Source organism: Pipistrellus kuhlii, unplaced genomic scaffold (assembly GCF_014108245.1).
Source record: "Pipistrellus kuhlii isolate mPipKuh1 unplaced genomic scaffold, mPipKuh1.p scaffold_m20_p_43, whole genome shotgun sequence".
Lineage (NCBI taxonomy): Eukaryota > Metazoa > Chordata > Mammalia > Chiroptera > Vespertilionidae > Pipistrellus > Pipistrellus kuhlii.
Genome location: NW_023425544.1, coordinates 2445650 through 2466570, shown reverse-complemented (window position 1 = coordinate 2466570; position 20921 = coordinate 2445650). Strand labels below are relative to the sequence as shown.

The 20921-nt window shown below is 40.6% G+C and overlaps 1 protein-coding gene across 14 annotated transcripts in view; it reads left to right on the top strand.

The window, feature by feature from the left end:
• MAPKAP1 (MAPK associated protein 1) overlaps positions 1 to 20921 on the top strand; it is a 181271-nt gene that overhangs the window by 54861 nt on the left and 105489 nt on the right. For all 14 annotated transcript variants that reach the window (XR_006739881.1, XM_045572087.1, XM_045572086.1 and 11 more), the window contains one exon: positions 11939 to 12111. Coding sequence is in view for 13 of the 14 variants with exons in the window: in XM_036411959.2 (XP_036267852.1) it covers positions 11939 to 12111 (173 nt within the window). In the remaining variant the exon portion in view is untranslated. The remainder of the gene's footprint in view (positions 1 to 11938; positions 12112 to 20921) is intronic.

The window sequence follows — 20921 nt, the reverse complement described above, 5'->3', positions numbered from 1 at the left end:
TGGATGGTAAGAATAAAGATAGAATTGCCTTGTTCAAGAGACGACACTGGCATCAAAAATGAGAAGAACTAGCGAAGACTGTAACAAATGATAATGGTTTTTACTATTAGTTTCAAAAAGAGTAACCTCAGATTTTGAATGGAGTCTTTTTGTAGCTGATTTTCAGTATACACAAGTGTGTGTACGTGCAGGCCATCTTGTATTTTGATAATATTTGAAGCTAAATTGATAATGTCTGTGATTCACTTTTTGTTTAAAAAATTATTCTGAATAGTCAATGCTCTCACTAAGCAATTCCCCCAAAATTGAAGATCATGGATGGAAAATGCGTTGGTCAGGTGGGCGCTTATAAGGAAATTGTCCAGCTCTTAGGATTGTGTTTCTCTGCTGTGTTGTATAATTACCTGCTCTGTGAGAAGGGGAGCTGGAATAAAACATGAGTATGTTAATGCAGCCCGGAGCTGATGTGGTGGTGATGATTACAATGCAGATAAAGCATTTCTCATAACTGCCGTTGCCTACTGGAGCCTTTGAAACATCTGGACCTTTAATTGAAAAATAGTGTGGTGCTGTGCAAGGCAGGCATGCTAAGTGAAGTCACTAATTTAGAGTACAAAAATATAATTGATAAAGTGTTTTATTTACATTGTATTTAAACATTCATACTTTGTTATGCTTTGTGTAACAGGGAATTACTGGGTTAAATTTTCATGAACATAGACAGTTTAAATGAGATAAATTAAGTGAAAATGTTAATAGACTTTTACACTGGAGCCAGAAAACGGTTTGCTCCAGAAAGGTGTGTGCTTTTGTTTCTATGGGGGCCTTTTAGGGAGGCAAGGAGCTTAAGTACTTATTCTTTGTTTTGTGTTTTAGAAAAACTAACCATCAGCTGGTAACATCGTTGCGTTTCATTCTTGTTATTACTATCATAGCTTGTTATTTAGTTAAAAAATAAAATGTTTCTTGGCATAATGGTAAATGGCTCTAATGGCAACATTATCTCCCAATAAACCAGAGCCTTCCCACCTCTCCAGGGCAGGTTATCAGCCTGCCCAGGAGAGCAGAAGAGCTGGTGAAGGGCGTGCAATTAACCTTTGTCCTGCATTCGCAGCAGGGGAACTGACCTAGCAGCCTTCCGAGGAAATCCAATTTAATTTAAAATGAATTTGAAAAGACAAATTAGCCATATCTATTTTAATAAGATAAAATCCCGATTCTCCCTGTGTCTGGTTGAGTTAGGACCTCAGAGGAGATTGGACTAAGACTCGGGATGAACAGGAGGGAAATAACGCCAGGGGGCTGAGGAGCAGCCCAGGAGGCCCTGGTACCTGAGTGGCCTGTCGGTTTCTCACGCTGCCTGCTTGGCAGAGGGCTGCCACCTGCGATGGGCCTTTGTCTAACTCAGACGCTTTGCTTTGTTGGGGCTTGATGCCACGCTGATGTCTTATGCTGCTTGCCTGTCTCTCTAAGGACCGCATTCTTATTTTCCTCCTTTGTCGTTACCAAAGCACATTTGGGTACTGCCACCTGGGCAGCCACATTTAGTAACAGATACACCTCACCATCACCATTAAGACTCTTACTCCAACAGCTGGGATTCTCTGAGGCCCGTGCCTTGGTGCTTGACCACTGCTTTTGGAAAACTGAAGTGGAGGGTCCTGCCTACTCTTCACGGAGCTGCTGTTCCCTTGCGTTTTTACACGGAAACATTGTGAGGTTTGTGAGCCCCTTCTATATGCCCAAGACCAGGGACATCTGAAACAGTTTCTGCCTTCTGCCAATGCCCCCCTCGGTGCCAGCAGTCCCTGCATCGCTGAAGTGCGTGTGGCAGGCGAGGCTGCTGGAGAGGAGCGCTGAAACTTAGATTCTTCAGACCAGGTCTCCCGGGTCTGACACAGTAGCTGTAACGTGACCTTTCCTGAATACTGAGCTCTTCCCAAGACTGGATTCGCTGGCAGGGTGGGGCTTGGATTTGATCAGACCTGGGTTAGAATCTTGGTCCCTCCCTAGTTGAGGGAATTGGAGCAGAGCCTACTTACTGAGAACTTTCTCAGCTTTAAAAGGGAGTGAGCAGCCCTCATAGGACTGTTGGGCACACTGAATTAGATCATGTACCGAAAGGCACTTGGACCCTGGTAGGTGCCCAGTGAATTGGCAGCCAGCAGTTGTGATCCGCCAGCTTCAGAGGGAGTGTCCGTGGGAACACAAAGGGCTGCTGGCCTCACCTGCCCGGCTGGCAGCTCTGGAGCCGCTGCTTGCCTTTGTATGGCAGGCTGATGACCTCATTGAACAGTGTGACACAGAGAGAGCTTTTTATTTTTTAAAGTACTCAGTACTGACAGTGTTATCCAGGGGATCCTGTTTTCCTCTCAGTTTTATAAATAAAGTTTTCTGCCACTTCTTTTTTTTTCTTTTTAAAATTTTATTGTATCTGGGAGACATGTAGGATAAAGGCCTGATAGTCAGACTTTTTGAACTGCTTCTCAATTGTAAATTTTGCATATAACCAGAAGTAATTCTACCAGTAGGAAGTATTGTTCTGGATAAATAAGAATTTAGCTCTTCTTTACCTTGCTGCCGTTTATATTTCAACAAGCATCTGCAAACTGTTAAATGCAAACTTTCTCAGTGGGCTCTTTGCAGTTGTATTGTTTTTCGCCGTGTGGAAATTTTTTATTTTCTATCGCAGACAAGCATCTTTCTCTGTCACCAGAGGTGTAGTTTATTTGCATGGCCTTTTCCTGTTCGGAATAACACCTGACCCAGTTATTTTACATGTGCATTTTGAGGATGAAAGTGAATGTCATAATTGGAGAAATGTAAAGCTATTTATTTCCATTTTGTCTGATGTTTTTACATTGTTTGCTAGGAGGTGCATCAGGGACTTGAATTAATTATAATTACTGTAGAGACATACGCTGATTGAGCAAAGAAAGTAGTAAGCCTATTTGCACCAAGGCTATCTAATTAAATTCTAACTTTGGATAAGTAAATGTGCATGAAAAATGAATTTTAAGAAGTTTTTATGACTTACTAAATAATGATTCAGTAAAATTTTTGAATTATATCATTAAGGAACATTGATTCTTAAAGTGATAAGACAGTAATGAACCTACTGTATAGAAATTTGTGGGTTTTAAAAAACTGTTTAAAACCAAGTACCTAGAAAGCATTTTAAGTTGTATATTCACATTTAAAATCTTTATTATATTTAATCAACTAAAACCCTGCAAGAAATGAATATATGCACCTGAATTATTTCCTTCAATATTTATACAATTTTATGTTCTTAAAATACTTCACTATCTCTGGAATTAAATTGTCCTTGGGGTAGTTGGAGGATAATACCAAATTTTCCATGTAATTTAGGAGGGTGATAATGGCTGTACTGTAACCTTTTCTATAGATACATCATCTAGTAATGGAGCCAAGTATACAGTCTCCATTGAGTTTTAATTTTAAAAGTTGATGTTAAATCTTAAAAAGTCTCATTATATTACAATAATTGATAGCGTTTAAAACATGTAATTCTTCTTTATGGTTCTAAAAAACCTATTTTTACTTTTAAAGCATATTGATTTTATTATATAAATGATTTAATAATGAAGAGGTCCCTATAGTTACCCTAGGTGATGGGGCTTAGTTCATGCAAATTACCTTTCCCTGATATTATCATCATTATAGAAGTCATTGTTTGTATAATTAAATGCAAAGTGCTGTGTTACATTAATGATCTAAAGAATCCCACAATGGCTATGAAAATTCAAAACGGACACTTAGCTTCTATTATGCTTGAAGATGGCTGGGTTGAACTTGTATGAAAGCACCTCCAGGTACCTGCCGCAAGCATCCTGAACTGGGCCAGAGACAATGCTATGGCCCTTTCCTCTTCATGATTGAGATAGAGGCCTGCCCCTATTGTTTCCACTTCTCAGGTCATGGATGCCTGAAGAGACATTTTGTCCAAGGATCTGCCCTGCCTGAACAACAGCTTAAGTAACAATAACAACAAGAAATAATTGACATTTGTAGAACAGTTTGCAGTTTGCAGAGCATTTTAAATGCTTATTTTTACTTTGTACGTCCTGTCATTCTTTTGAGGTGATGGTCTCATCTCTGTTTATGGCTGAGGAAACTGACTTTCACAGAGGTTATGGGCTTTGCCAAAGGTCACTCAGCTACAGGCTGGCAGGACCAGGGTCCAGACCAGCTCTGTGGACTGCAAAGAGGTACGCGGCAAAGATAACCCATGATGTGCAAACGGGCAGCACGGGCAGCTTTCATTTCTTTTCCTTCAGCCACCCACCCCTTTTGTAAGATTTCTTTCCTATATTTGAACACGAATGATTACTAGTTTTTTTCAGTTGATATCTTGCAACAAAATATTATTTGAGGCTATTATTCAGACTTCATTTGATAACATTTAGTTTGCTTAAACCAATAGCTCTAGGCATTTTATTTTGTCCCAAAGTGGAAGAGGATTGTCAGAGTGTCAGAATGTGGAGGATTTATTTTAAGTAGAGAAAACCTGTTCCCAAGAGCCACAACTCCTTTTCCTGTTTTGGGTCCAGGACTACAGATTTACATTTACCATAGATGTTCTAGAAAGAAAAATTACGAAAATCATCAGTGTACGAAGGACTAACGGAAATGATATTGTCTATGCTGTGTTGTACTCTCAGAAGGAGTATAGTCTGGCTCATTTAATGATCTTAGTAACTGAGTTACTTGTTTGAGGTCCTCATCTACATGAAGGGATGTCTGTGGAAGTGGAGGTAGATTAGTTCCAGTTTTCTGAGGGCTAGAACTAACTACTAAGATCAGTGGGTAAAATCTGCCGAGAGAGTGTATGTAAAATAGGGAGAAATGCGTGTTAGCCGTCAAAACTGTTTTACTGAAGACAGGAGCAGTGGGTTTGCTTCAGAAGGTGGCAGGGTCCTACCTCATCAATGAAGATGCTCTAGGAACAGTGGTCGCCAACCTTTCGGACCTCAGGGACCACCAGTGGGACCACTGGTTGGTGACCGCTGCTCTAGGAAGGTTTTTGGACAGCCAGTGGGGAAAATGTTTTAAAGGGGATGACCCTTAAAATTCCTTGCAGCTTCCAAAGTCTATAATGACAATAAGGATTTTTTTTAAAGTCTACGAATGTAAATAAGCAGGGAAAGAGGAAGCCTATCAAACATCCAACATTTCTTGAATATTTACTGTGGACTAGTGATAAAAGTGCTTTACGTGCATAATCTCATTGAATTCTTTAAAAAAAAACAAAAAACAACTCCCTAAGGAGGTACTTTTATAAGGAAATAGTAACTCAGAGGTTAAATAAAATTGTTCAAGGACCCACAGTAAGTGGCACTGCTGAGAATGGAACCCAGGTCTTTCTGGTTCCACAACTTATTCATTTAATGCCACACTGCACTCCTCCCTGACTCCTATTAATGCAGTAAGGATCCTGGGGGTACCCAGCGCAGAACTTGACCTTGTGAAAGAAAGAGTGACAGTTGACGTTCTTAATAATAAAAGCTTAATGGAACCAAGGTTGGTGATTCAGAAGAAATTAATGAGATTTTTGTCCATTTTATTTTAAACTTACCTTGTCAGAAAATACTGTGTCCAGTGACAAACTGTAGAAATGTTTTTGACAAATTAACTTGACTACAGGTGCCAGATCAGGGAAATGTTAATTTAATAGCCTTTAAGCGTTCCAGATTTATTGAGGGTTAAGATAGCACTAAGGATATCCTAGCTCTGAATGGATCTGTCATGGAATTTCACTCAACATCTATTCATAAGTTTAGTGCTGCCATTTTGAATGTAAAAGAGTGAGATTTTTCTCCACACCCACAGAGGTGGCGCTTACTGAGAGCAACCTGCTGCAGCCTGGTGTCTGGGTTTTCTTTTCCACCTCATCTAGGCCATCTTTACTTCCGTCTGTTAAACCTGGCTCCGACCAGATTTAGGCCAGCTTTTGTTTGGAATCACTTTAATCAAATGAAATCCCTTATTTATCATCGGAGTAATGATAATTTGAGACACCTGTACCAATCTGTCATTGAGGACGAGGCGATTGGTAGAAGACAAGCCCTGCTGAGGGAGGGGGGGGGGGAGGTACTGTCAGGAAGGAACTGTAGCCATTCCTTTAAGAGAGTTTTAACTTCTGAAGGCTACAAATAACCCTCCTATGAATTTGCATCGTTACATTGCCTGGATACACTGATTTATTTATTCCTGCATTAAAATTACATATAATGATCTGCTTGTGCAGTTGTGACTAATGAAATAATGCCGCCTGCTTTTTGTCTCTTTAATTGCAGAAGCCAAGCTGTCTGTCCTTTCGGTTTCTTCCCCTCGACAGAGAAATTGAACACTTAGCAACAGTTTTGAGATCTGATACTCAATTTATTACCGACAAACCTGTATGCTAAGTAGCACCGCTAACTGAACCCTTCTCTCCTTAAGACTTGATTTAGCTACTTCCCTTAATGTGAATGTTTCTTAATCCAAGATTATTTTGAACTGAATACCATCTATTCTTCCTACTTCCCCTATTTTGGAAACTATCAGATACATAATTTTAAAATTAACTTTATGATAAGCAGCAAAGTGAATATTTTAATTAATGGGATCAAATAGGAGAAAATCTATAGCTGTAATAACTCATCATGTTAAAAATCTATATATTGTAATTCTGTACGTATTCACATTCTACCTATTAGAAGTTATTTAAATTGTTAAGGTTTTTACATTTTATGACTTTTTAATTAATTAATTTTTAGTCCTCACCTGAAAATATGTTTTTACTGATTTTAGAGAGAGAGGAAGGGAAAAAGGAAAGGAAGGAGAGAGGGAGGAAGAGAGAGAAAGGGAAAGGGAGAGGGAGGGAGGAAAATCAGATGGAAGAGAAGCACTAATTGGTTACCTCACATACTCACCCTGACTAGGGATGGAACCCACTGACCTCTTGGTGTATGGGACGATGCTGGGTGGGGTATGCCACCCAGCCAGGGCTTATGGACTAATTAATTCAATGATGTATGATTCATAACATCAACATTGCATGATTAACATAAAGACACTTTTCAAAAGAGTAAACTTCTATCAGAACGTCAAACTTCAGGGAAGGTAGGGGATGGTGGGGGTAAAGAGGGGAGATCAACCCAAGAATTTATATGCATACATATAGGCCTAATCAGTGGACACAGACAATAGGCGGGTAAGGGCATGAATGGGGGAGGAGTTAAGTGGTAATGGAATAAGGACACATATGTAATATCTTAATTAATAAAGAAATTAAAAATAATATAAAATATTTTTTTAAAGTAAACTTTTACAGTATATGTTATAAGCCATAAAGCATTCATACTCTTTGACTCAATAATCTACTTCTAGGAAAATGTGCACATACATTTACATAAGAATATTTATGAGACTGTTATTCATAATAGTGAAATACCAGAAACAGTGTATCAACCAGGGAGTATGTTGATAGTATCACTACATGCTGTAATATAATGCAGATGTTTAAAATCACGTGTTAAAAGAATATTGATCATTCTATTGATATGTATGCACTTTTTGAAAAATCACTGACTATGTACCATTTTCTATTCATCTTAATTACTTTCCAAGCAAGGGAATGGAAGTTCTGAGAGGTGTAGCTAGTTACCCAACATCTAAGGTCTGGCAGCTAAACAAGTGGCAGAGTCTGGGTTCAAACCTGGATCTGGCCGACCCCAAATCTGTACTCTTAACTTCCATTCAATATACTCTAGCAATGAACTAGGGCAGTGCTGCGAGGAGAAAGATTTGAGAGATGTCTCCGAGGCATTTGGATGTAGATGGGACAGAGGAGTTAAATTTCCTAGATTGAGACCAGAGTAGGTGGTGAAAGCCTTCAGTGAGATGGAATATTGAATGAGAGACAAGGGATGAAGAAGAAAATAGATCTTGGATATGGAGAGGTTGAGATTTGGCTGCATTTGCAGAGCCATCAAGTCATGGAGAGGCCGTGTGATATAACTCTGGAGTCCAGCTGATCTTCAGGAATTGCATTTGTGTTGAGGAATAGTTTTGCTACAGGGAATACAAACTTTTTTGTTTCAAAACCTGAATTTGGGGCATTCCCTGATTAGGGGCTGCTCCTGGAGAGAGTTGTTCAAATCCCAGTTTGTCAGCTCTTTGCGGGTTTATTACTTTTTATTTTCTTTGATAAAAATCACTTAGCCTGCCACAGGAAGGTGTCTGAATTACATTTTAAAACATTTTTTTCAACAGCCTGTCACCACACCTGGCACCTGGTGTGTTTTTAATAAATCATGCTGGAGGCCTTAACATGGGCTCCCTTTCGGATCCTCTCTCAACGCTCTCAGGCCCTCTGTGGTAGTTCTTTTTATCGCCTCTTCTGTTCATAATTATAATATTTACTATTTTGTCTCTGATTATAAAAATAATGCATGCTCATTATATAAAATGCAGAAAATATAAAGCAGAAAATTAAAATCACTTATGATCCCATGTCTCAGAGGACCTCGATTCACTTTTTGTGTATTTGGTAGTTGGTGTTTAAGTACAGTAAGCATCTTTTCCTTGGTTGGTGGTTCTATTAGATGGAAGGGCACATTTTTTTATCTAGGAGGGAGGCCCCCATTGGTCTTGGTTGCTTCTGAGCTCACACGATAGACCCTGAAGCTTTTTATTACGTTGTACACGCAGACCTCCAGGATACAGTGAATCTGATGAGGATCTGCATTGCGTCTCGCTTGATTTTGTCTTCACAGCCCCACATGGCGTTTCGGTGGGTGTTTGTTGAATGCATGAGTGACTGAGAAAGATGGTGCTAAACCAGTTTTCCCTATCTCTGTGTTGACCCCTTATGCTCTAATTATACCTCCATTTCCCTAGTTCCATGTTGTGGAAACATAAATTGCCATGCAGTGAAACTATGATTGCTAGTTGCTTTTTAATAGTAAGATGTTGGGTCTTTGAAATATGGCTTGCCTTGATGTGTGATGAATACTTTTAATCCTTTGGTCACCTTATTCTTTTTTAATAAGTTAATTACTTTCTATTATGTTGATGGATTGTTTTATATTTTAGATGATTCCCTCTAAATGTTGCAACACAGGGACTATTAGACAGAGCTAACTGCCACCGCCTTGAGTTTTTCAGACGAGGCTCCTTATTAAAAAATATGTAATTTCAGTGTTTGTGCAAGATACTCGTTCCCGGCGTCAGTGCCTCCAGATGGAATTAGGAGACTTAAAAAGATAAAGCACTTTTTTCATTTAATAAGCATCCACCATATTTATTCTCATAGTTTCCCCCACACTTGCTATTTCACAGTGAGATAAAGAGGATAAAGGGATTCATAGGAGTATCATTCCTTAACAATAGTGCCCTTAGTCAACTTAAAATAGAGACATTCTCTGAGTCTTAATCCCAGAACACTTCTTGGCTGGCCCCTCAGAGCTAGCTCTCTCCCCACCACCCCCCTCACCCCACCCCCGAAGGAGGCTGCTTTAGGCAGCACTTCCGGTTCATTGTGAGCAGAGGCGAGGAGATGATTTCCAAACCTTTGAAAGTGGGAATGATTTCATTAGGATGACTGTTGGGAAAGAAGGCATTGGTGTTGGAAGCAGGGACTTTGGAGTCAAACAGACCTGGGCTTAAATTTCGCCTCCTCCACCTTGGTTATGGGATCTTGAGTAGATGCCAGTAGCCTTAATCACCTTAGTTTTCTCATCTGTAATATGAGGGTAATGATAGAATCCTACCTCTTAGAGTGATTGTGAGAGTTTATTTAAAATTTAATAAATTTTGCCGAATTTATTTAACAGCTATAAATATCAGTTCTTGTTATAATAATAACGTATTATTAGGGCTCCTATAGCATCCATCTTTGGTCTCATGTAACCTTGAGTAATAGAAATGGGTCTGATTTTAAAACTTAAGCCCTTTCTAGCATATTGCTCTGCATTTCTAAAGCACTCTACAGTTCGTGAAGCACATTTACATCAGTCATCTCATTGAACCTTCCTAATTTGAGATACTGTTATTCCGATAGTCCCTCAGCTCTAGTTCTTCAGAGGAAGGAGAAGGAATAAAAATGTAAGAAGGAAAAGCAAGTACAAGAACTGGTGGGGTGTAAAAGGAGGTTGAGAAGAGTGATAAGGGAGTGACAAACCAGAAACTCCAGAAAGCTTGCTCTTATTTTAATTTTAACCCTTTAATTGCCTAACAAGGCCAAACACTTGCTGTTTAGAGATGTCTTTGCTAGTCATTGGAATTATTTCAGGCTGAAAAACATGCATGGATGTGAGTATATGCATGTGTATGTACGCATAAGAGAGCACAAGAGAGCATGCATTATGTAAGAGAATTGCTTTTTTATTATTTGCTTTATAACATAGAGACAAGATTCATTAAAAAAAAATCAATGGTTCTAATATTACAATAGATGCTGGGTCATAAGAGATGTGGAATTTCTCTTCAAATGTTTTAAAACAGATTTTATGTATTTCCTTACCTTAGTTCTGATCTATTTTTTTTCTGCCTTGGAATGATACAATTATAATGTTAAAGCTGGAACCATGTGGTTGCTTAGGTACCTCCATTCTCCATCTACCTCCAGGAAACAGACCTGTGGAGGAAAGGCAAGAGGGATGGATGGAGCAAACTAGCTTTTATTGAGTTTCTGTCTTATATCTTGGTAGTCATTGAAGTTATTTATGCATTCATTTTGCAGCTCAACAGATTTTTTGAGGGAGAATCTTTTATGTAAGCACAGTGCTAGCCATTGTGTATAGAGCAGTAAACAAAGCAGACATTATTATAGCTGCCCTCATGAAGCTCAGAGGCTAGTGGAGAAGGCGTACACTAAGAATATACATGAACAAATACATAATGTAAAGTTATTAATGCTATGAAGAAAATGAACAGGATATATGTGAGAATAACTTTGGTCAGGGCTTCTTTCTTTTTTTATAATATTTTCCCCCCATTGATTTTTAGAGAAGGAGAAAAAGATAGAAACATCAATTGGCTGCCTCTTGCATGCCCCCCCTACTGGAGATTGAGGCTGAAACCTGGGCTTGTGTCCTGTCCGGGAGTAGAACCACTGACCTCTTGGTTCAGGGGTTGATGCTCAACCACTGAGCCACACTGGTAGGGTGGCTTCTTTCTATAGAATTTTCAGTAAAGGTTTCTCTGAGGAGATGTCATATCATCTGAGCCTTCAACCAATTGAGCCACACTGGCCAGAGATGGGGGGAATGTTCAGTTAGTGCTGGAGTTCCAAAGGGGAGTGAGAGGTTTGGGAGGGAGAAGGAATAGGTGTTTGGGAGGGACTGGCAGTGTGGTATGATGGTTAGAGCAAAAAGGGAAGCCTAGGGACCCTTGAACTTCATAGCAGATGATTGAAGTACACTACATCATAGAATTAGCCTCCCATAGTCTCTGAGAAGGAAAGCCCTTTGATGTAGTGCTGCAGGCTTAAAAGCTTCCCCAGATAGTGTGGCAGCTTCCCAAGGTCTCAAGGAGTAAGACCGCAATTTTCAGGGAGGGCAGCTGATGCCAAGGTCTCATTGTGACTTTTCCAAGGTCACAATGAATAAGTAGCAAAGAAAGTCTCCTGCCACTAACCAGCAGATCTGCTCACCATTCTGATTTGTTGGTTTTAATTGTACCACTCCTTTATCTTACTGCTGGCAAAATTGGATCAATTAGACGGTTAGAAAATGAATATTAAAGAAAAAAAAATTAAAACTAGACAGTGTTTCCACTTGGGGGATCTTTCCAGGCTCATAAGCAGGTCTATACAAGAAGGATCCGAGATGGCTGTGCTGCTCAGGCCGGAGAGCAGTAGTGGAGGCCCAGCAGGGTCTGCATGACCAGAAGTGTATGCCTTACCCTCATGCATGTGTTCTGTCTGCAGGGTCATGTAGGCACAACAGCCACCAAGAAGATCGATGTCTACCTCCCCTTACACTCGAGCCAGGACAGACTGCTGCCAATGACCGTGGTGACCATGGCCAGTGCCAGGGTGCAGGACCTGATCGGCCTCATCTGCTGGCAGTACACAAGCGAAGGACGGGAGCCGAAGCTCAAGTAATCCTTCCTCTTTTTTGGCTGCTCTAGTTCCTGGCTGTCTCCTGGCCACCCAAACTGCATTCGGGCCCCGTGTTTCTAGGCACTGGCCTGGAACCAGACGCCCACTCTAATGCAGGCCAGGTTGCTCACCAGATCTTGGACCTGTGTATCTCAGGCTTATCTCAGAATCTACTTGTAAATACACTGATAAGTTTGTGAATCCAGACATGAGGAAAATGCATGTTGCAATTACAAACCCTTTTATGAGGCTTGCTGATAAAAGTAGCGTGGGAGTTAGTGGGAGGGAACTAATGTTTATTAAGTGCCTACCATGAGTTGGGACCATGCTGGGTGTTTCGTACCTGATTTCTCACTGAATTCTCCTAGCTCCCTGTGAGGTGAGCATTATGACCCTCATTCTGCATAGGAGAATTGTTACTTGCTGCAGGTTACACCAGTGGGAGATGGCAGAGTCAGGATTTGATTCCTGGTCTGTTCAGTGCCAAGGTTTTTGCATTATTTCTTTTGGTCTGAATTAGTTTTCTTTGTTGCCAGTCGTTGACTCAGTTTTATCTCTCAATCACTAGACTGTATTCCTCATTAAACAATTATTTTTAAAACCAGTGCATGAAATTCTTGCACTGGGGTTGGTGTCCCTCAACCCAGCCTGCACCCTTTCCAATCTGGGACCCCTCTGGGGATGTTCAACATCACATCCCTCTCGCAATCTGGGACTGCTGGCTCCCAACTGCTCGCCTACCTGCCTGCCTGATTGCTCCTAAATGCTTCTGTCTGCCAGCCTGATCACCCCCTAAACACTCCTCTACCAACCTGATTGACACCTGACTGCTCCCCTGCCAGCCCGATTGCCCCCAACTGCCCTCCCCTGCAGGCCTGGTTGCCCCCAACTGCCCTCCCCTACCAGCCATCCTGTGGCAGCCATCTTGTGACCAATGGGCGAGGGCATGAGGGTCAATTTTCATATCACCTCTTTATTATATAGGATGTAGAACTTGAATGTAGAATCTCTATGCTTGTACATCATAGCTTGAACTTGAAAGTGCTTTGCTGCATTGGTCTCCCTACTTTAATTTCTTATCTCCCCTACTTAAATTTGGACCAGTGGCAAGGCATCAAACAGTAGAATTTAAAGCAAAAACATGTCAATAGGGAAATTTTGGTAGATTATATGATAAAAAGGAGCAGCCCATCAAGATAATATAACAATTCTGACTGTGTATGTATCTAGCAACATAGTCTAAACTATTTTAAGGAAGTTTTAAAGAGGCATTAACTGATCCAGGATCAAACTGGGAAATTTCAATATATTCTTATTAGAAAGTAGTAAATGAAGCAAACCAGATATTAATAAGGAAAGGTATAATCAGCCAATATAATTAGCAATTCTGAACCCCAAAAATAGGGACTATCTCTTGTATTCGTTTGTAAGCCTCTGAAATTGAGTATATCTTATTAAAATTTATATTCCTGAAGTATATCAAGTGTGTTGACATTTTTAAATAGTTGCTCTATGACTATAATTTGAATTACAGAATTATATTGAAGTTAAAGAAACTATGATCTATTGAAATGTTTTACAATTCTTACATGGATTTCTCAGTTGTGTTTGGTATAAGACAATCTATAAAGTAAATTCATTGGATTTCTTATCAGTGTAGTGCAAGTGTTTTCTTTCTAGCTTATTTGAACTTAGGTGTTGGGATGGGTCCTTATTTGATCTCCCCAGTGGGTTGGCCCTTTGGAGGGGCTCTCCATTCACAGGGGTCCATATTGCTAGTTGCATTTCAGTTTGCTCGTCAAGAAAACCATTTATTTAAGAGCATGGTTCCCTTGTCTCTGCTTGTAAACTGTGTATGGTAGTAGGCTTTGGCCGCAGGGAAGGAATGGAGAATTTAGCTGGAATTCTTGGCTTCCTTTGTTAGCTCTTGAGCAAAATTGGAATGTGGTATTTATTATCCTACTTATTTTGATACAGTGATTTTTTTTTTTTTTTAGGGGAAACTATCTATTTGGAAGAATTTTTAAATTTAGACTTTGTTATATAGATTCATGTTTATTGAATTTTGATCAATGTGGCATATAAAATTTCTGCTTAGAGGTTTGGTTATATTTTGCAGCTTACTACACAGTAAATTTTTATAAATATTTTATGGATTCTGGAAATATTTTGTTTAGGTTACAGAATTCAATATATATTTATTAAATCAGCATCTTTAATTACTATCATGTTCTTGCATGTTTTAACTATTTCATCTGTGGATGAGTGAGAGAAATGGATTAAAGTTTCTACTTTGTTGTGTGCTTCTGTCAATTTCTCCTGAGATTTCAGCAGTTTCCATTTTGTATATGTCAGTGCACAAAAAGATTCATGTATTTCATATCTTTACTGTGAGTTATACTTTTTTCAATATAAAACAGCCCTATTTTATTTTTGTATTGTGGCCTGCCCCCCCCCCCTTTTTTTCTTTATTGCAGTACAGTTAGCTTTTCCCCCTTGTTCTTCTTTGCACTAGTCTAGTCTAATGTGTCTCTGTACAGCCTTTTAGGTGTAGATATGATGAATAATTTTGTGAGGGCTTTCTTTTTTGACCCAATTTAAGTCAATGTCTTTCCATACTAATATTTATGTAGCCAGTGATATGTTGGCTTCATGTGAATCAACTTGCTTTAAGCTCTGTTTTCACGTAATTTTGAAGGCTGGTTACCTATAAGATTTTAAAACATTTTTAGTAGACTCTATTTTTTAAAGTAGTTTTAGGTTTACAGAAAAATTGCACAGAAAGTATAGCGTTCCTACATATCTACTTCCTGCCTCTCATCTTTCCTTTTTATTAACACTTTATATTAGTGTGATACATTTGTTACAATCAGTGAACCAGTATTGATACGTTATTATTACCTGAAGTCAGTCGTTGACAGTAGAGTGCTCTCTGTAAGATTTCATCATGTAGAATGGTTTCGCTGACCTAGTGATGCTCCGTGCTCCATCTCTTTATCTAGCCCCCTCACCTCTGGCAACCACTCGTTTTTTCTTACTGCCCCTATAGTTTTGCATTTTCTAGAATGTCAGCTAGTTAGAATCATACAATTTGTAGCTTTTTCAGACTGGCTTCTTTCACTAAGAAATATGCACTTCAAGGTTCCTTTGTGTCTTTTCATGGCTTCATAGCTCATTTCTTTATATTGCTGAGTAATATTCCATTGTAAGGATGTACCAGTGTTTATTTTCCTATTCACCTATTGAAGGACAGCTTGGTTACTTCCAGTTTGTGGGAATCCTATATAATAAAAGCCTAGTATGCAAATCGACTGAACAGTGGAATGACCGGTCACTATGATGTGCACTGACCACCAGGGGGCAAACGCTCAGCTCAGGAGCTGCCCCCAGCCTGCAGGCCCAGGCTAGCCAAGGCGGGTGCCAGTGGGGCCCCCACCCCCGATCGCCTCCCAGAGGGAGGTGACTTGGGAGTAGGGGGGAAGGGGGAGAGCGAGTGGGCAGCACCAGGCCAGCCAAGGCAGGTGCCAGCAGGGGCCCCCAATCGTCCCACTGGTCACCCTACAAATTGGCCTTGATTGCTGGCCAGGCCTAGGGGCCCTACCCATGCACGAATTTGGTGCACTGGGTCTCTAGTTATTAATAAAACTGCTATAAATTTTCATGTGCAATTTTTTGTGTGGACATAAGTTTCCCATTCATTTTGCCAATACCTAGGAGTTCAATTGCTGGATTGTATGGAAAGCCTATGTTTAGCTTTCTTAAGAAATGGCAAACTGTCTTCCAAAATAGTTACACCATTTGGCATTTCCATCAACAATGCATGGGAGTTCTTGCTCCACATCCTCACCAGCAGTTGGTTTTGTAAATGTTTTGGACTTTAGCTATTCTCATAAGTGTGCAGTGGTATCTCATTGTTGTTTTGATGTGCAACTCCCTAATGAGATGATGTTGAGCGTCTTTTCACATGCTTGACATCTCGTGTTTATTTGCTATTTACAGCACATCTCCATTCAGGCTGGCCACATTTCACGTGCTCAGCAGCCAGATGTTGGAAAGTGCAGCTCTAGAATATGCAAAGACATGGTTTTACCATGCAATGGAGCTCACTACAGATCCACTTCATTCTAATGTAGCTCAGCTGTCTAGAGTCCTTGGGGAACCTTGGGGTTTTGTAGATGGTTGAGGGTTTATCGCCTTTAGTATCAGACTTTCTTAATTTTAATAGTTTTTCATAGAAGCCCTCTAAAACAGCAGTCACCAACCTTTCGGACCTCACAGACCACCAGTGGTCCACGGGCCACTGGTTGGCGACCACTGCTCTGAAATGTTTTAACATTTTCCTCTGCCTTCTTAGTCAGCGTATAGCATAGTGGTTGAGTGGGGGATCCAAAGCCATAGTCTGGATTTGAATTCTGGCGTTAATACCGACCTATCAGGCTGATTTTGGATGAATCCCTTCAGCCTCATGTGCTCCAGTTTTCGTGTGTAAAACAAGAATAGAAACTTCCTAATAGGGTGTAGTTAAGAAAATAAAATTAAGAAAATACATGGCAAGTGCTCAGTAAATGTTCATTTCTGTTGCTGCTAAATACTGTAACTATAACCAGCTACTACTACAAACCAAACTAGTAATAGTTCAGCAACAGTAGCATAATTTGGCCTTCCCCGATGATGCACGTAATTGTGCTTTGCCATGAAAGTATATAGGAATATTTGACCTTATATGCTTTCTGACAACTTTGCAATTAGAATTCTTTATTCCTTCCTTCCTTCCTTCCTTCCTTCCTTCCTTCCTTCCTTCCTTCCTTCCTTCCTTCCTTCCTTCCTTCCTTTTTGTTGTTTTTGTTGCTGTCTGCCTACCCATCTCTATCTACTCTTCTCCCATTTGTAGGTTTCTGCTTCTAATTTATATTCCTTAGGGTCATCATTGCGAATCACTTACCTAAATAATACAGCCTAACCCCCACTCTGACCCCCCAGCTATTCTCCCATGCATCCTAACATATCACATTCTTTAAATGGCATCTTCTTGGCACTAATACCATGCCTGCTTTTGCTGTTTCCTTAGTCAGCAACGCCTCTCTCATTCTTCTTGATATCCTGCTTAATCTCGAAGGCTTAACTCCTCAGTCATTCCTTCATTCAGCAAATATTTATGGAGTTCTAGGGTCTAAAATGTACAAGAGAAATCTCATTATTCCCCCTATAAATTCATAGTTTCGTGGGGAAAAAGAAGTTATCAAATGTATTAGCACTTTGTAACTGGCTCATTTCACTTATTGTATACAATAAATATTTATTGAGTGTTTGCTATATACCAGGCACTTTGCTGAGTATAGAGTGGTTCATGGAACCATATGTGGACTCTCTGTCATGAGTTCCACAGTTTAGTAAAGGAAATGGGCAGAAAATTTAAAAAGTTAAACCAAATAAGGTTTTCTTAAAAACTGAGCTAAGTGCTCGAAAGGGAAGGAATGCTGTTTATAAAGAGTCTAGCCTGGGAGTTGCGTTAGGGAGAAATTCCCCGAGAAAATGATATCAGAGGCATGTGGAGGGGAAGGTCCTGGCAGATGGAACCACCGGGCAGGGATGCTGCGGCAGGAGGAAGCATGTTGTGGTCAGGGAACTAAAGGCCAGTGCAGCCAGAGCACAAAGAAGGGAAGAGAAGATGGAGTGGAAAGAGACCGAGAGGTGGGCAGGGCCACAGTAGAGATTGAGAGAAAGGGAGAGATTCTGGAAATCTAAGAAAAATTCACATGGCTTAGGAATGAGTTAGATATGGAAGTGTGGGAAACAAGACGTATCAAAGGTTTCTGACTTGCACAACTTTGTACTATGTTGTGCCCTTCACGGATCTAGGGAGCATTGGAAGACTGAGTTTTGTCGTTTTTTAGTGTGTGAGGAGGAAGAGGAGGAGGGGCAGCCTGAGTTTCGTCTTCTGCCTTTTAGTCTGATCAATGTTTCTCTCACACGTGGATGTCTCTCCTTTTCTCAATAAAATCAATTTAAAAAGCATATCCTTGGGTGAGAATAAAAAAATAATAATACCCATTATGGTTTTTTTATGGGTACAGTGATTCAGTCTACACATTCATATATTCATTCACTCAACAAGTATTTGTTAAGTACTTTCTAAATGCTGGCCACTTACTCTTCAGTGAGGACGCAGAGACAATAGGATCCCGCTCATTAGGAGAACATAGATGCATAAACAGTAAAGGAACAATGTTACATACAGAAATGTCAACCAAGTTCTGGAAGGCCACAGAGGAGAATCACTTTCCAAATGATTCTCCTAGAGCACATGTGTCAAACACAAGGCCCGCGGGCCAAATCCGTCCCACCTGGCCTTGCAATGTGGCCCGCACCGCGCTGTCATCACTGCACTCCGCTGCGTTTCCATCACAATGACAGTTTATGACTGTTCAGTAAACCATTCGGCCCGCGATTTAGGCTGGATTTTAGATTTTGGCCCCTTCTCTGATTGAGTTCGACACCCCTATCCTAGAGAAATCAACGAAAGCTTCTTATAGATGAGAAAATGGAGCTCAGAGAGATTCGGTCACAAGCTGGTTAAAGGTTGAGTTAGCATTAAAACCAGATCTGACTGCAAAACCTCCCTTCATTCCACTGAACTGTGTCATAAGGAGGCGCCCGTTTTCACTGTTTTATAAGTTCCAGATGTCTATATTTGGTGAATTCCTGAGTCAGGGACCACAGTGGCCCCCTCCCCTCCTCCCTCCCCACTTCAAAATGCCACCAGTTTCTGATTTGATCAAAGGGAAATGGAACGGAAGCAAGGAGCCAGAGTTCTCTAGACCTGGCGTTGGCCTGTTTAATTGGGCGATCCCGACCATGTCATTCCTCTCTTCTAGCATCTATTTCCCAGCTGTAACAGCAAGGAGGTTGCAATAAATGTCTCTAAACTTCTGGGGTGTTTTTTTTTTATAATGCACATGGTTTCCTCCTTTCAAAGTATGTAGCATTTCCATAGGAGCGCGCCATGGCTTTGGCAGAGAAATGGGTGGGGGTCAGGAGGGAGGGTTCTTGACTACTTGGGTTTGAGTCTCAGCTCTGTCGCTTACATGCTGTTTAATCTTAAACCATTTACCTCACTGAGCCTCTGTTTTCTAATCTGTAAGAAAACACACTTAATAATGTGACTTAGATGATGTGAAGATTCATTGATCTTATGTGTCTAACCCACCGTGCACAATACCTGGCACCTAGCCCACAATAAATATAGCTAATGATACTAATGGTCATTGTACTACTGGAGTCCTGGCACATGAAATTTGTGCCCAGGTATGGTTTCTAGGCCTGGCCTGTGATCAGGGCCATCTTCCCCAGGTGCCCACAGCCAGCCCCGCCCCCTGATGCCACCCACCCCCGGTTCCCCGTTCGCCGTTGGCTGATTGGTGTCTCCTGGCCAGGTGAAGGGACCGAGAGCTCGGCAGTTCCCCCCCCACCATGGGTGGCCATCAGGCAGTTGGAGCCTGCCGGCCAGGGAGAGAGGCCAGGAGGTGGTCAGTGAGTGCGCCTCATAGTGACTGGTCCAGCGGTCATTCTGGTCGTTCTGCCGGTCCATTTGCATATTACGCTTTTATTATATAGGATTACTAATTTGGAGTCTTGAAGCAGTTTTAGAAGTCAAAATACCACGGTAGCTTTTTCATTAATCATTCCTGTATAAAGGCAGAAAGAACCAATATGTCCATTCGCAAAATATGGAATTTCAGTCTTTTTTTTTTTCTCCCTTAGGCATTCAATTAAGAGGTTTTAGGGGATGGAGCACTGTTTTCTGCTAAACTTTACTGGTATACCAGGAAAGACTTCCTGTAGTTGTATATAATACAGAGTGAGTCATTCATTTTTTCCTTGCTGGGTCATGCAGCAGCACGGGGCAGGCACTATGCAAATGTTTTTTTGAAACAATAAGTGATTTCACACCTTGTATTCAGAACTGGGGAGAATAACAGCACTAGGCTGGGAGTCTTTGGTTCTCAGATCTCAGCCTGTGACATTTGTTGAGTTTGTTTTGAGGGGATTTGTGGGGCCTCCCATGACAATCAAAGCAGAATTCTTCTGATACCAGTGCTTGGCTTTCTGCTTTGATCAATAGTATTATTATTTGCCCTTGAAACCTCTGCGATGCTGGGGAATCACAGGCATTCCTCAGGATAATTTACACGGCCATAAATAATCTGTGCTGTCCACTGCTTGCTTCATCATTGTCTGCCGTGGTCATAAAACCCCGGAGGCTCAGTGGCCCCAAGGCTGGAGCACAGTGGACATGTTAACTCCAGCTACAGATGTGTGCTCATAGAACTCAGTTTCATTATTGTTTTCTGGCTAATGTGCACCCACACAGTTTATCTTTAAGGATTGATATAACTGTCAAAGTTATTTTCCATCTGACTTTGTATAGTTATCATGCCTTTTTTTTTTTTAAACTCTGTTCTATGCTCAGCACTAATATATTATCTCATCTAATCCTCACAACCACCCCTGAGTTAGGCGATTATATCCTTTTCATAGAAGTTGAAACTGAAACTCAAGGAAGCTTATTCTCTGAGTGATGGAGTTAGGGTTGAATTCAAGTCTTCCTGGACACAAAGCTCATAGGTCCTCCACCAGAACATTTTATTCATCTAAACGGCTTTCTTCTGCTTCTGCACATGTTTTTTGTGTGTTAATAACCTCTTGCAAAGATCTGTAAGTTTCCCATACCATTCAGAGATGAATTTTAAATTAACAGCATTGCAAATACATGAAATTTATAGTGACAAACATAGCCAGATTACTTTCT